This window comes from Pongo pygmaeus, chromosome 10, assembly GCF_028885625.2.
Source record: "Pongo pygmaeus isolate AG05252 chromosome 10, NHGRI_mPonPyg2-v2.0_pri, whole genome shotgun sequence".
NCBI lineage: Eukaryota > Metazoa > Chordata > Mammalia > Primates > Hominidae > Pongo > Pongo pygmaeus.
In genome coordinates this window covers 107557255-107572162 of record NC_072383.2, presented here as the reverse complement: position 1 = coordinate 107572162, position 14908 = coordinate 107557255, and the positions used below count along the sequence as shown (strand labels likewise).

At 44.5% G+C, this 14908-nt stretch overlaps 1 protein-coding gene across 1 annotated transcript in view; it reads left to right on the top strand.

The window, feature by feature from the left end:
- SVOP (SV2 related protein) overlaps positions 1-14908 on the top strand; it is a 104915-nt gene that overhangs the window by 30576 nt on the left and 59431 nt on the right. Inside the window, exons 2-5 of the mRNA XM_054443688.1 lie at positions 649-809; positions 5569-5654; positions 6731-6829; positions 11772-11843. Coding sequence (XP_054299663.1) covers positions 649-809; positions 5569-5654; positions 6731-6829; positions 11772-11843 — 418 coding nt within the window. The remainder of the gene's footprint in view (positions 1-648; positions 810-5568; positions 5655-6730; positions 6830-11771; positions 11844-14908) is intronic.

Sequence of the window (14908 nt, the reverse complement as noted above, 5' to 3'; positions counted from 1 at the left end):
ATGTGGGCTCCAGACAGCGAGATATTCTACTTTTTCAAGAGACATTGGGATTCTGGCTTTTTATGTGAATTTTCCCAATTTTAAAATTTTGGCACCAGGCGTGGTAGCTCACACCTGTAATCCCAGCACTTTGGGAGGCTGAGGAGGGAGGATCACTTGAGCTCAGGAGTTTGAGACAAGTCTGGGCAACATAGTGAAACCTTGTCTCTATTCTAAAAAATGGCATCCACTTTAAACTTTTAGAAATATGGTGTGAGCAACTTTTTGTGGGCCTAACGTGACCTTTAGATGACCAAAATGTTAGATATAGACAGATGAGTCTAAAATCTGAAACAAATGTACTCACAAACAGTATTCTGGCCTAAAACAAAGATATCCTCAATTACATAACCTACTTTGTCAATAGGAAACCCTGGAATTGGGCAGTGCCCAATCTGCTCAACTGTACATGGAAGTCCTGATATTACAACTCTTGAAGTTATGACTCTCCTCAACCCCAGTCCAACTCAATAGAAATGCTAACCCCCATCCATCAACTCTCCAAACCATGAGAAGAAGTCTTTCACCTGTCTTGGTCACTAGAGCTGTGCAGCAAGGCCGTTTGGGGGAAGCTTTAGCCATCTTGACCAGATTTGTTCTGTTCTCTAGGGTTGTGAAATTCCGTCGCACAGGCGAGAGTGCAAGGTCAGAGGACGACACGGCTTCCGGAGAGCATGAAGTCCAGATTGAAGGGGTCCGCGTGGGCCTAGAGGCTGTGGAGCTGGATGATGGGGCAGCTGTGCCCAAGGAGTTTGCCAATCCCACCGATGGTGAGAGGGTCCTGCAGTTGGGGAATCAGCCTGGGCCACGGTCAAGGTTGCCTATCCAGCAGGCAATTTCAGAGGGGTATTGTGAAGGGGCAGTTGGGAGAGCCCAGAGGGCCAAGGGGTGGAGCTGGAAGTGGGGGCTGAGGCTACATAGCTTACTTCAGCAGGCAAAGTTACATCACAATCCCTGCCAGTCAGCATCAATGCACAACACTTGGCTGAGGATGGCAGTAACAATGATGATGATGATGATGACAAAGATGATGATGGTGATGATGATGGTGGTGGTGATGATGGTGACAATGACGATGATGGTGATGATCATGATAGTAATGATGATGATGGTGAGGATGATGGTGATAATGGCGATGATTATGGTGATGGTGATGATCATAGTGATGAAGACTGTGATGATAAAGATGGCAATGGTGATGATGGTGATGATGACGATGGTGATGGTGATGATGGTGATAGTGATGATTACAGTGATTATGATGATGGTGATCATGATAATGGTGATGATGGTGATGGTGATGATGGTGTTGATGATGATGATATGATGACGGTGGTGATGATGATGATGGTGACAATGATGATGATGGTGATAGTGGTGATTATGGTGATGATGACAGTGATCATGATGGTGATGGTGATGATGATGATAGTGATGAAAGATGATGATAAGGATGGCAATGGTGATGATAATGATGATGATGATGATGGTGATGATGATGATAGTGATGATGGTGGTGATGATGATAGTGATGATGATGATGATGATGATGGTGACGATGATGATGATGGTGATAGTGATGATGACGGTGGTGATAATAATGGTGTTCATGATGATGATGGTGGTGATGATGATGATAGTGATGAAGATGGTGGTGATAAGGATGGCAATGGTGATGATAGTGATGATGATGATATGAAGATGGTGAAGATGATGGTGATGATGATGATGGTGATGATGATGAAAATGACGGTGGTGGTGTTGATGATGATGATTGTGGTGATAATGATGGTGATAGTGATGATTATGGTGATGATGAAGATGATGGTGATCATGACGATGATAGGATGAAGATCGTGATGATAAAGTTGGCAATGATGATGATGATAGTGATGATGATGATGAAGATGGTGGTTATGATGGTGATGATGATGATGAAGATGGTGGTTATGATGGTGATGATGATAGCGATATGATGATGAAGATGGTGGTTATTATGGTGATGATGATGGTGATGATGATGATGAAGATGGTGGTTATGATGGTGATGATGATAGCGATATGATGATGAAGATGGTGGTTATTATGGTGATGATGATGGTGATGATGATGATGAAGATGGTGGTTATGATGGTGATGATGATAGCGATATGATGATGAAGATCGTGGTTATGATGGTGATGATGATGATGAAGATGGTGGTTATGATGGTGATGATGATGGTGATGATGATGATGAAGATGGTGGTTATGATGGTGATGATGATAGTGATGATGATGGTGGTGATGATGATGATGGTGGTGATGATGATAGTGATGATGATGTGGTGATGATGATGATGGTAGTGATGGTGGCATTGATGATGAAGATGATGATGGTGGTGATGATGATGAAGATGATGGCAGTGGTGGTGATGATGGTGATGATAGTGGTGGTGATGCTGATAGTGAAGACGATGGTGATAGTGATGACAGTGGGGATGACAGTATAATGACAATGGTGGTGATGATGTTGGTTATGATGATAGTGTGACAGTAATGGTGACACTGATGATGGTATGGGAGTAGCTAACATTGGCTGAGGCTTTATTATGTGCCAGGCACTGCTCTAACCAGTTTACATGTTTTATCCATCTAATTCTCACAACAGTTCCAATTGGATCTATTACCAACATCTTCCCCATTTTGCAGGTGAGGAAACTGAAGCACAGAAGGGTTAAGTATCTTGCTGAGGGTTATACAGCTAGGAATTAGCCAATTTGGATTTACGCCCAGGCAATCTGGCCTGAGAGACCACATTCTTACCCACGACCTTGTGCTGCCTCTGAGGCGGTGCTGTGGGACCTGGTCTCCAGCTTCCCTTGCTTCTTGATGCTGATGGATGAAAACATTCTATGCATTCCTGAAAAGCCTCAGATTCCAAATCTAAGAGAGGACTAATGACTTGAATGCAAGACCTATTGTTGGCAGAGATAAGGTGGCAATGACAGGGGATGGAGGGAAGCTGAGGCTTTACTCTCAGGCTGATCTGGGCTCTACTCCCAACTCTGTGAAACACAGGGCAAGTCCATATCCTCCTCTGTAAAATGGGGCTAATACTAGGCCTTAACTCATAGGATTGTGATGGGGATTAAATGAAATAATGCACATCTAGCTTTTGGCACAGTGCCTTGCAGGTAGTGAGCACTCAGTAAATGCCCCACAATAGTGTTACTACTGTTCTTCTTGTGGATGATATTTTTTGCTGGAGGAAACCACAACCTGCTAATGTGATCAACACCAGTTCACACTTCTGGAGAAAATTATGATTGATATGCAAGGCCCATGGTTGAAATTCCAAAAAGATGACACCTCCCAGCAGGGGCTGGTGAGATCCTCAGAGGTCACCCACGGGGCCACCCAGCATCCTCCTTTAGTATTTTTATTTTTTTCAGATGGAAACTCACTCTGTCACCCAGGCTGGAGTGCAGTGGTGCAGTCTCAGCTCACTGCAACCTCTGCCTCCTGGGTTCAAGCGATTCTCCTGCCTCAGCCTCCTGAGTAGCTGGGACTACAGGCATGTGCCACCACACCTGGCTAATTTTTGTATTTCTAGTAGAGAGGGGGTTTCGCCATGTTGGCCAGGATGGTGTCAAACTCCTGGCCTCAGATGATCTGCTCGCCTTGGCCTCCCAAAGTGTTGAGATTTCAGGTGTGAGCCACCATGCCTGGCTGTATTTTTATTTTTTAATTAACTATTCATTTTGGAATTATTTTAGCTTTACAAAAAAATTGCAGATATAGTATAGACATTTCTCACATACCCTTTATCCAGCCTCCCCTAATGTTAACAACTAAACTAAAAAAATTAACGTTGGTGTGCTACTATTAGCTCAACTCCAGACTTTATTTGGATTTCACCAGTCATTGCAGTTGTGCTATTCCCAGATACAATCCAGCATAACATATTGGGTTTAGTGTTTTAGTTTAGTTTAGTTTTGTTTTTTGGATTTTTTTTATTTTGAGACAGAATCTTACTCTGTCACCCAGGCTGGAGTGCAGTGGCATGATCACAGCTCACTGCAACCTTGAAACCTCCCTGGCTCAAGTCATCCTCCTCCCTGAGCCTCCCAGGTAGCTAGGACCATAGGCGTGAGCCACCAGTCACAGCTACTTTTTAAAAATATTTTTAGTAGAGATGGGGTCTCACTATGCTGCCCAGGCTGCTCTCAAACTCCAGGTCTCAAGTGATCCTCCTGCCTCAGCCTCCCAAAGTGCTGGGATTACAGGCATGAGCCCCAGCATCTGGCCGTCTTTTAGTATGTTTCAAAAACACTTATTAGCTTATAAATTTTATCTGTGTTCTTTCTGAGCATAAAAATAATACTTGTTTATTTGGAAAGCATTCAGACATTAAAGAAATTCTCAAAGTAGGCAAGTGAGTGTTGTTTTCAAAGATGAGCCTGGTAAGCAGTTTCTAAGACATCGGCTCAGTCTTACTTCCCCTGCTTGGCACACACACACGTATATACATTTTATCACAAAGACAGCTCCTCTGGTACATACCTCTCCACAACTTTTGCTTTTCACTTAACAATATAGTGTGCACATCTTTCCATCGGAGTGCAGATGGAATTGTGCCTTTCAAAAGTATTTCAGGCCGGGCATGGTGGCTTACATTGGTAATCCTAACACTTTGGGGGGCTGAGGTGGGAAGACAGCTTGAGCTCAGGAGTTCAAGACCAGCCTGGGCAACATAGTGAGACCTCATCTCTACAAAAAATAGAAAAAAATTAGCTGGGCATGGTGGCATGTGCCTGTAGTCCCAGCTACTTGGGAGGCTGAGGCAGGAGGATGACTTGAGCCCAGGAGATCGAGGCTGCAGTGAGCTATGATTGTACCACTGAGCTCCAGCCTGGGCAACAGAGTGAGACACTGTCTCAAAACAAAAACAAAATAAAGAAGTATTTCTTTTTTTTCTGGCCATGGAAGTAATACATTGTAAAACGAAGAAAGTTAATTCTCATATAATTTTTTCCTTCCTCCCTCTGACAACAAACAAATTAAACCATAATTCAAAGCCTTGTATATATTCTATGGATAGATACATGTGCATATATATACACCCACATGCGTACATTTCCAAGAATAGGACCATGCTAAATACCTTGTTGTCGATCTTGTTTTGTCTTTAAACATTAATTAACAATATACTTTGTGTATCTTTCTATATCTGCACATTCTTGTTAACAGTTGGGTCATATTTCATAATGTGGATATTTAATAATTTATATATGTATAATATCTACTTAATAATTTATTTAGCCAACCCCTGTTGATGGACATTCTGGGTTTTTCTGTTTCTCCCGTTGTAAGTAATGCTGCAGCTGTAGGATATCACTTCACACTGGAATATTTTTCTAGGATAAGTTCTAAAAGCAGCATGTGCTGTGTTTAGTTAGCTTGGCTGGGGACCACCCCAAAAACCCCACACTAGGACAACTGCAAGGTGCACTGATTCCTTCCTTCTGTCTCCCTTTCTGCTTCCCAGATACTTTCATGGTGGAAGATGCGGTGGAAGCCATTGGCTTTGGAAAATTTCAGTGGAAGCTGTCTGTTCTCACTGGCTTGGCTTGGGCAAGTATTTTTGGGGGGCAGTGGCTCAGCCTCCAAGAAACCCCCATGCTGCTCAGCTGGGTTTCCATGGTCTACAAGGAAGGACACAGTTCTTTCCACATGGAGCCTTTGCTTGAATTCCAATCAACAAAATTTATGAGGCGTGATAAGTGGTGATAACGAGGTCTGTGCTTGAGGAGAGCTGGGTGTGGTTGGCAGTTGCCCCCAAGGAGGAGTTGAACTTTCTAGCTAATTAGGTGGCTTTCAACTCTTTGGGCTCAGGGCTACTATGAGATTATGATGTCAGCTGTAGAGCTCTCCCTAGAAAAGCATGCATAGATTAGATATGTGCCTTCTGCTTCAAGACTTTCATGATCCCTCATTCAATCCCCTAGCTATGGCAAACAGCACAGCCAAACCTTTAATATACTTGAAATTAATTTTTGTGAATGGGAGGAGATGGTGATCTAACTACATATTTTTCCAAATGGATCATCAATTTCCCCACAACATTTCCCCTCCTAATTGGAAAAGCTGCCTTTATGGTATACCAAATTCCCATGGCCACATGGGCGTGCTTCTAGATTCCATGTCTGTCCTAGTCTGTCTAGTCTCGTGAAGGTACATGATGTTTAATTGCTAGGGATTCTGAGTCGTTTTAATGTATTAAAAGGTCACACTTGTTAACTATACTGACAATTATATCCTATTCTACATGAACAAATGACCTATAAGCCAAAGACAAGCTAGTCTTAATTGCACTAAAAAGATCATTGTCTCTCTGCCTCTATAAAAATGTTTTTTTCTCAGATTTTAGAAATACGTTTTCCCACTTTGTTTGTGATATGCCCATATTTTTTAAAACATAAAAAAACACACACAAAAATAACATAAAATGTCTGTTTGTCTATTCCTGCAATGGTAATGCATGGTTTTAACTGCTGGAGCTTTGAGTGTGGTTTGATGTGCAGCAGGGCACTTGGCAGTGGGTAGAGAGGGGTGTGCTACAGTCTCTGTCTCTGGGGTTGTGGACTTGGCCAGCCTTCCCTAGCACCAAGCAGCATCCTGGCCTCATGATGTCTCCGTCCTCTCTGCAGATGGCTGATGCCATGGAGATGATGATCCTCAGCATCCTGGCGCCACAGCTGCATTGCGAGTGGAGGCTCCCAAGCTGGCAGGTGGCATTGCTGACCTCGGTAGGCAGCCCAGCAGCTCCCTCCTGTTGCATACAGTTCTACTCCCCTGGGGTGTCCTGTGGGATATCTCTCTTCTCCTGCTGCTGAAGGTTCAGCAGAAAAGAATTAAGCCCTGATGGAAACACTGTCCCATCTCCACCTCACATATCCTAGCAGGTTTACAGCCAACTCTACTTCACCTGGAGGTCCAGCTACTTGGGAGGGTGTCCCAGGCATCCTGTTCTATTGCTAGGAGCTTGAAACCCACCTGTGCATATCACTTAAACTCTATATGCCTGTTTTCTTGGCTGCAAACAGGAGGTGCCAATCCCCACATCCCTAGGATTATTTGAGAACTGGAAACAACACAGTGTTTCCATAGAGTAGGTAGCATAGAGTAGGTGTTCAATAAATTGGAGCTATTGCTCCCTGGAATTAAGGCTTGAAGGAGGAGGCTGCAGAACCCTCACTTTTTGTCAGGGAGATATCAGCAGCAACCTCTTAAAAGAGAGGAATGGGCTGGGCGCAGTGGCTCACGCCTGTAATCCCAGCACTTTGGGAGGCCGAGGTGCGTGGACCACCTGAGGTCAGGAGTTCGAGACCAGTCTGACCAATATGGTGAAACCCCATCTCTACTAAAAATACAAAAATTAGCAGGGTGTGGTGGCGGGCACCTGTAATCCCAGCTACTCGGGAGGCTGAGACAGGAGAATTGCTTGAATCCGGGAGGCAGAAGTTGCAGTGAGCTGAGATTGCGCCATTGCACTCCGGCCTGGGTGACAGAGCAGGACTCCACCTCAAATTAAAAAAAAAAAAAGAGAGAGAGAGAGAGAGAGAGGAATGGCCAGGCTGGATAAGAGGATAATAATGATAATCACAAAAGCTAATACTTACAGAGCATTTACTGTGCAAAGGCCTTTACCTACATTGCATACAATATATGCATAATGTACATGTGCTCTTTAATCCTCACAGACCTATGAGCTAGGCGCTATGGTTAGTTGAGCAAGATGAGGCACAGAGAGGTTAATCACTTGCTCAAGGTCTGTGATCTCCATCAGTGATGGAGTCATTGCCAATTCAGGATGCCTCCCAGAATGTTGTTTTTTGTAGATAACTTCTGGAATGGCCTGAGTGCCTTCCACACAGCATGGCCCAGTCTGATATTAGCAATAAGGTTGTGAAGCTCAGTAGGAAGAATTTCATGGCACATACACCTGTGTTTTTGTGGTTTAGTCATCTCCAGAAGTGTGACCTTGAGTGAGGCACTTGATGGCTGTATTTTGTGGCCTGCAAAATGGGGGTGATAATGCCTGTTTTTCTGTGTATTTTGTTAAATACACACAGCCCCTAGTACACACCAGGGGCTGAGTCCATGATACTTGTTTTTTATATTTCTCCTTCTCACCGATATCTCCTAAAGAGTAACTGCAGGCTTGTCGCGGTAGCTGACGCCTGTAATCCCAGCAGTTTGGGAGGCTGAGGCGGGCGGATCACTTGAGGCCAGGAGTTCAAGACAAGGCTGGCCAACTTGGTGAAACCCCATCTCTACCAAAAATACAAAAATTGACTGGGCATGGTGGCGCGTCCCATAATCCTAGCTACTCAGAAGGCTGAGGCAGGAGAATCACTCGAACCCGGGAGGCTGAGTTTGCAGAGAGCCGAGATTTCATCACTCCACTCCAGCCTGGGTGACAGAGTGAGACTCCATCTCAAATAACAATAATAATAATAATAACTGCAGGTCTGTGTTTTTGCAATGTAGGGCCTTTCTAGTCTGTTGCCATTGGATTATGACAACCACAATTTACTGAGCACTTATTTTGGGCCAGGCTAATGGTTTTGCGTACATTACCTCTTTAACCTTCTCAAGCCTGTGAAAGAGGTGCTTTTATTACTGTCACTTCTACAGATAAGGAAACTGAGGCTTAGAGAGGGGCATTGACTTGCCCAAGCTCAGACAGCCTGTAAGAGGCAGAATTGAAAGCCAGGCCTGGCAGGCTCAGAGCCCCTGCCTCGGGCTACTTGCTTGTGGTATGAGGTTTAGACTTGTGGGCTAGGTAGAGCCATTAAGTCTCATGGGTAAATTTTCTAAGGAAAAGTCAGAGTCCTGCAGGAGTTGGAGACATAAAGTACCCAAGGAGGATATTACAGATGCACATTGTTGCTGCAGGAAATACTGTGCAAGAATACCGTAATTATTATGATATAGAAGCAGTGCTTCGCTGTGCCAGAATCTCTCCTTCTGGGGAAAATGGGTATTTTGAGGGATATTTAACTCTTTGAGGATGTAAGAATATCACTCAGCACATAACAAAGGCAACACTTTATACCAAGACAGTAATCTTCAAACATGTTTTTTCAAGGTTAATCTAGAAAAGAATTAAATAAAAACCATGTAGAATCCAGGACTGTCACATGTTTTTACACTGACATGAAATTTTTAAAATCGTAGGTTGCAGATGATACCATTGCCAGTGTACTGAAATATAAAAATCAAAACAAAATTATCATATCACTTTTTAAAATGTGTCTAGTAAAATGGAAAAATGGAAATACTTACCTGATATCTACCATCATTTGTTTTAAAATTACATGAACCAGCTCTTTAGAGGAATTTGGAAATTTTGCATTGTTTTTTTCTTGGAACTGATATTTTCATTCATTTCTCCATATAATTTTATCTTAATGTATTTTTTTTTTTTGAAATAGGGTCTCTCTGTGTTGCCCAGGCTGGAGTATAGTGGCGTGATTTTGTCTCACTGCAACCTTCACCTTCTAAGTTCAAGCCATCCTCCCATCCCAGCCTCCTGGGCAGCTGGGACCAAAGACACACGCCACCATGCCCAGCTAATTTTTTTACTTTTAGTAGAGACGGAGTTTCACCACGTTGCCCAGGCTGGCCTAATGTAATATTATTTTGCTTGAAAGGATCACATTCATTACCCTATTATAATTCTCTGTGACAGAATACATACATTCTAAATTATTAGTTTTAATTCTCTGAGATGAGAAGGCTCTAAGCACTAAAATTTTTCTCCTGCACTGACTTATCATTATAATTTTTAGTAGTACACAATAGACCACAACAACAACATATAATTTTGATGAATAATTGTTAATCATCAGCAAGGTTTTATTGGAAATGTATCCCTTAATGAGTGGTGTGGAATGTTTCCCAAATATTTTATGTATTCCTGAATGATTATTGCTAAAGTGAGACAGGGTTCAGCACCAGGTCTGTTCCTATTTGTCACTTTTCCTGAATGACTATGTATATGAAAAGCTTTGTTCACATAAAAAAAAGTTTTGAGGAACTGAAGGAGTTTTGTTAGAACTCAATACACTGATGCCACTTGATTTTTTTAAAACACTCTCCAAATTGCGTGTGCCAAAGAGCACACAGCTTTCATTTCTGAAAAATTATGTTCCATGACCTAACTTGCCGACAGCTTGATTAGACTGTTCTTCAATTCTGTTGAAAGTAATAATAAAGGTATTGGAAACCAGATGACTTGCAAAAGTCATCTGTAAGTGCATCATCAGTGCCCCTTCTGAGGCACCCTGAAGGGTTTACATTGAAAAGCAATGCCTTGGTCAGACTGGCCTAGAGAGGCGTGGCTGAGAAAGAGGGGGTCAGGCAGGAAATGGAGAAGAAGACCGCTAACTCGTTCTTCAGGAAGAGTCTGTAGGGAAGTTGTAAACTTGGAAATGAATTCCCTTAAAATGATCCATTTGGGCCAGGTGCGGTGGCTCATGCCTGTAATCCCAGCACTGTGGGAGGCAGAGGTGGAAGGATCCCTTGAAGCAAGGAGTTAGAGACCAACCTGGACAACGAAGTGAGAGCCTGTCTCTACTAAATAAATAAATAAATAAAATTAGCTAGGCATGGTGGTGCACACCTGTAGTCTCCACTACTCACGAGGCTGATGTGAGAGGATCACTTGAGCCCAGGAGGTTGAGGCTGCAGTGAACTGTGACCATACCACTGCACTCCAGCCTGGGTGACAGAGCAAGATCCTGTCTAAACAAACAAACAAACAAATAAATAAATTATACATACATAAACTGTGTCTGCTTCTCCCTTGGAACGCTTCTGTGTACCATCCCCACTCCCCGCCCTTGGACATGCCACAAGAAATGCTTTTTGGGTCAGACCAAACTGAATCTGTGCCCTCCCCTCTCTGGCCCTCAGTTGCCTTATCTGTGTAATGGGGAGAATAGAAGCACCCACCAAGTAGGGCTACTGCGAGGATGCAGTAAGATGTGTGCATAAAGCCTTCAGCATGGTGTCTGGCACTTGGAGAGGGAAGAGCATGGTGATATGGCGCCAGTCAGCCTGCTTGGGCTTAAGACTTGCCTCTACTCTCTCCTTTCAGGGAGGCGGAGCAGGTTTCCTAACCTATCTGAGCCTCAGCTCCCCATTCTGTCATATGACTAGGATCATTCAAACCTCACCAGCTGTTATTCCAAGGATTAACAATGTAGCAATAACTTGGCCTCCCACACAATGAGTGGCTTCTCTTACTAGTAGTTTATAGCTCCCATGCCAGCCTCCTGTGTGCCAACCTCTACCTTGCAGCCCTTGGTATTTTCTCAGCAGTAGGGCAAGTGTTTCTTTGGGATGGTGTGAAACTTGTCAAAAGCTAGTTCTGGAGCCAGAATGCCTGATTCCAGTGCAGGCTGCACCACTTAACACCTCTGTGACACTGGTCCTGCAATTGCCTCTCTCTCTGAGTCTCAGTTCCCTCATCTGTAAAATGGGGATAATAATAGCACCCTCCCCATGGGATTGTTGGGAAGCTTGCGGGAAGCACTTAGTGTTTGCCCCTTGGCAGGCTCTCAGTGAATGTTAGATCATTGCTGTTACCTAGAGGGTGACATCACCACTTCTGTTTGTTGTTCCCTTTCTGTGCAATGATCCACGTCCTCTGTCTAATGACAACTGTCTTTCCCCCCACAGGTGGTCTTTGTAGGCATGATGTCCAGCTCCACGCTCTGGGGAAATATCTCAGACCAGTACGGCAGGAAAACAGTAAGGCAAACTTACTCTTCTAAACGCATGTCCTCTGGGTTGTCTTGGTGATAGTCTGGACAAGTAGCAAACCCGTTCTGCATTAGCCATTGGGAGGCCTAATGAGGATGATGTTGAAGTACAGTGAGAAGACATTGCTGTAAGGCTGCTGTGGACTCTCTTCCAAGCACACATTCCTAGTGGGGCCCAAGCATATACATTTCAGAATCTAGACAATCAGTGCCTACTCAGATCCCCTGGACTGGAACCATTTCCTCATTACCCCTGGCTGGGGCAGTCAAGGCATAGTAGACAAAGACATTGATTCTCTTGCCCTAAAGAGAGCCATTTCTCAAATTTTGGGTTTTTTGTTTTTCTTTTTGTTTGAGACAGGGTCTTGCTGGAGTGCAGTGGCACACTCTCAGCTCACAGTAGCCTCAACCTCCCAGGCTCAAGCAATCCTCCCACCTTAGCCCTCCAAGCAGCTGGGACTACAAGCGTGCACCAATACACCCGGCTCATTTTTGTACTTTTTGTAGAAATGGGGTTTCACCATATTGCCCAGGCTGGTCTCAAATTCCTGGCCTCAAGTGATCCCCCTGCCTTGGCCTCCCCACAGCGCTGGGATTACAGACATGAGCCACTGCACCCAAAAAGCCATTTCTCAATCCCAGCAGGACTGAGCTCCAGTGTCTGCTGTGGGAACCTGTTCATGAGGACACCCTGAATTACCTTCCTTCCCTTCCCTGTCTCACTTCTCCACTCCCCTACTGGAATCACTGCTCAAATAAACTATCTTTACTAGGATCCTTATCTTACAGCCAGCTTTTGGGAGAGCCCAGACATGATATGAAATGGATTTGCAAACAAGAAGGAAGAGGGAACTTACGGCCCAGGGCCTTGAAGTCAGATGGACCCAGGTTCAGTGTCAATTTTGCCACTACTGGCTGTGTGATCTTGGGCAAGCAAATTGACATTTTTTTTTTTTTTTTTTTTTTTGAGCGGAGTCTTGCTCTGTTGCCCAGGCTGGAGTGCAATCGTGCAATCTTGGCTCACTGCAACCTCTGCCTCCTGGGTTCAAGTGATTCTCCTGCCTCAGCCACCCAAGTAGCTGGGATTATAGGCACCTGCCACCAAACCTGGCTAATTTTTGTATTTTTAGTACAGACGGGGTTTCACCATGTTGGCCAGGCTGGTCTCAAACTCCTGACCTCAAGTGATCCACCGGCCATGGCCTCCCAAAGTGCTGAGATTACAGGCATGAGCCACTGTGCTCAGCCAAATTGACCTCTTTGATCATCAATTTCCTAATATGTATAAAGAAGAAAATAACAGAACCTGTATTGGAGGGTTAATAGAGGTGAATTAGGGTTAATTGAGGTGTAAATCACTGTTTCTTTTGTTTTTTTGAGACAAGGTCTTGCTCTGTTGCCCGGGCTGGAGTGCAAAGGTGCAATCATAGCTAACTGCAGCCTTGACCTCCTGAGCTCAAGCAATCCTCCCACCTCAGCCTCCCAAGTAGCTGGGATAAGACTTGTGCCACCATGCCCAGCTAATTGTTTTTTTATTTTTTGTAGAGAGACAGGGCCTCACTATGTTGCCCAGGCTAGTCTCAAACTCCTGGCCTCAAGCAGTTCTCCCACCTCAGCCTCCCAAAGTGCTGGGATTACAGATGTGAGCCACTGTGTGAATCTCTTTGTACAATACCAGGCACATGCTAGGCACAGGACACATGTAAACTGAAATTCCAAGTATAGCATTTCTCACAAGACCCCGTGCAATGTCAATGCTGCTAGTCTTGGGACCATACTTTGAAAACAATTGGCTTAGACTAAGAATAACCTACTACTGGAGCTGGGAATGGGCTACCTGAACAAACCTAGAATTCTGTTAGGAAGGAAGAAGTGAGATCTGGATGCTGGGTAGCTAACAGGCAATCTCCACTACAACTAGCAAGTCATGGGCTGAAAATAAAATAGTGCGTTTTATAGCAGGCATGATGCAAAGTATGGTTCATGCATTAGCTCATCCAGTCCCCATAATAACCGTTGAAGTAGGTGCTATTATCACTCTGACTTGATAGAAGAGGAAACTGAGGCACAGAGAGTGGGCAACTTACCCAGGACCACACGGTTTGTGCATCACAGAGCCAGGTCTTGCTCATCCTAAGTCTAGAGCTCTGTCTTCACTGTGATGCCAGTGGCTTGAATCGGTAGGTGCCCCAGAAGCAGGTGATGGCTCAATGAATGAATGAACGTTCCAGCAATGCCATAGAGGATGCAGACTCCAGCTGCATCCCCTCTCACTGCTACTGTGCAGGAAACTTGGGCCAGCAGACACCTGGAAGATGGTGATCAGTATAACTGCCAAGAAATGGTGATCAATATAACTGCCAAGAATGTAACTCCAGAGGCAGCAGGCTGGAAACTAAATGCAGCCACGATGGGCCTTGGGGTCTTGGCTGGTGATGGGGCTGGAGACGGCAGTTGGAAAGGCCTCTCTGGGGCTCCCAAAGGAAATAAAAGCTGGTTATTACCCCCCTGTTAACCCAAGAAGGAATTACTCTGGTCTTCAGTGGCAGCTCCTTAGATTCTGCCCCCATCTGCTCTCCCACCCATTTCCTGTTTCTGGAGCATATGAGTGATGGCATAGTGATTTTCTGTTTGGAAGAATGAACAAGAGTTTAAGGACAGGAGAGAGGAAGGAAAGAAGGAAGGAAGGAAGGAAGGAAAGAAGGAAAGAGGAAGGAAGGAAGGAAAAAAAGGAGGGAAGGAAAGAAGAAGGGAGGGAGGGAGAAGGGACAGAGGGAGGGAAGGAAGAAAAAAAGGAAGGAAGTAAAGAGGGCCCAAGCGCGGTGGCTCGTGCCTGTAATCCCAGCACTTTGGGAGGCCGAACTGGAAGGATGACCTGAGGTCAGGAGTTTGAGACCAGCCTGACCAACATGGTGAAACCCCATCTCTACTAAAAATACAAAATTAGCCAGGCATGGTGGCTCATGCCTGTAAGCTACTCAGGAGCCGAGATCGCGCCATTGCACTCCAGCCTGGGCAACAAGAGTGAAAATTTGTCTCAGAAAAAAAAAAAAG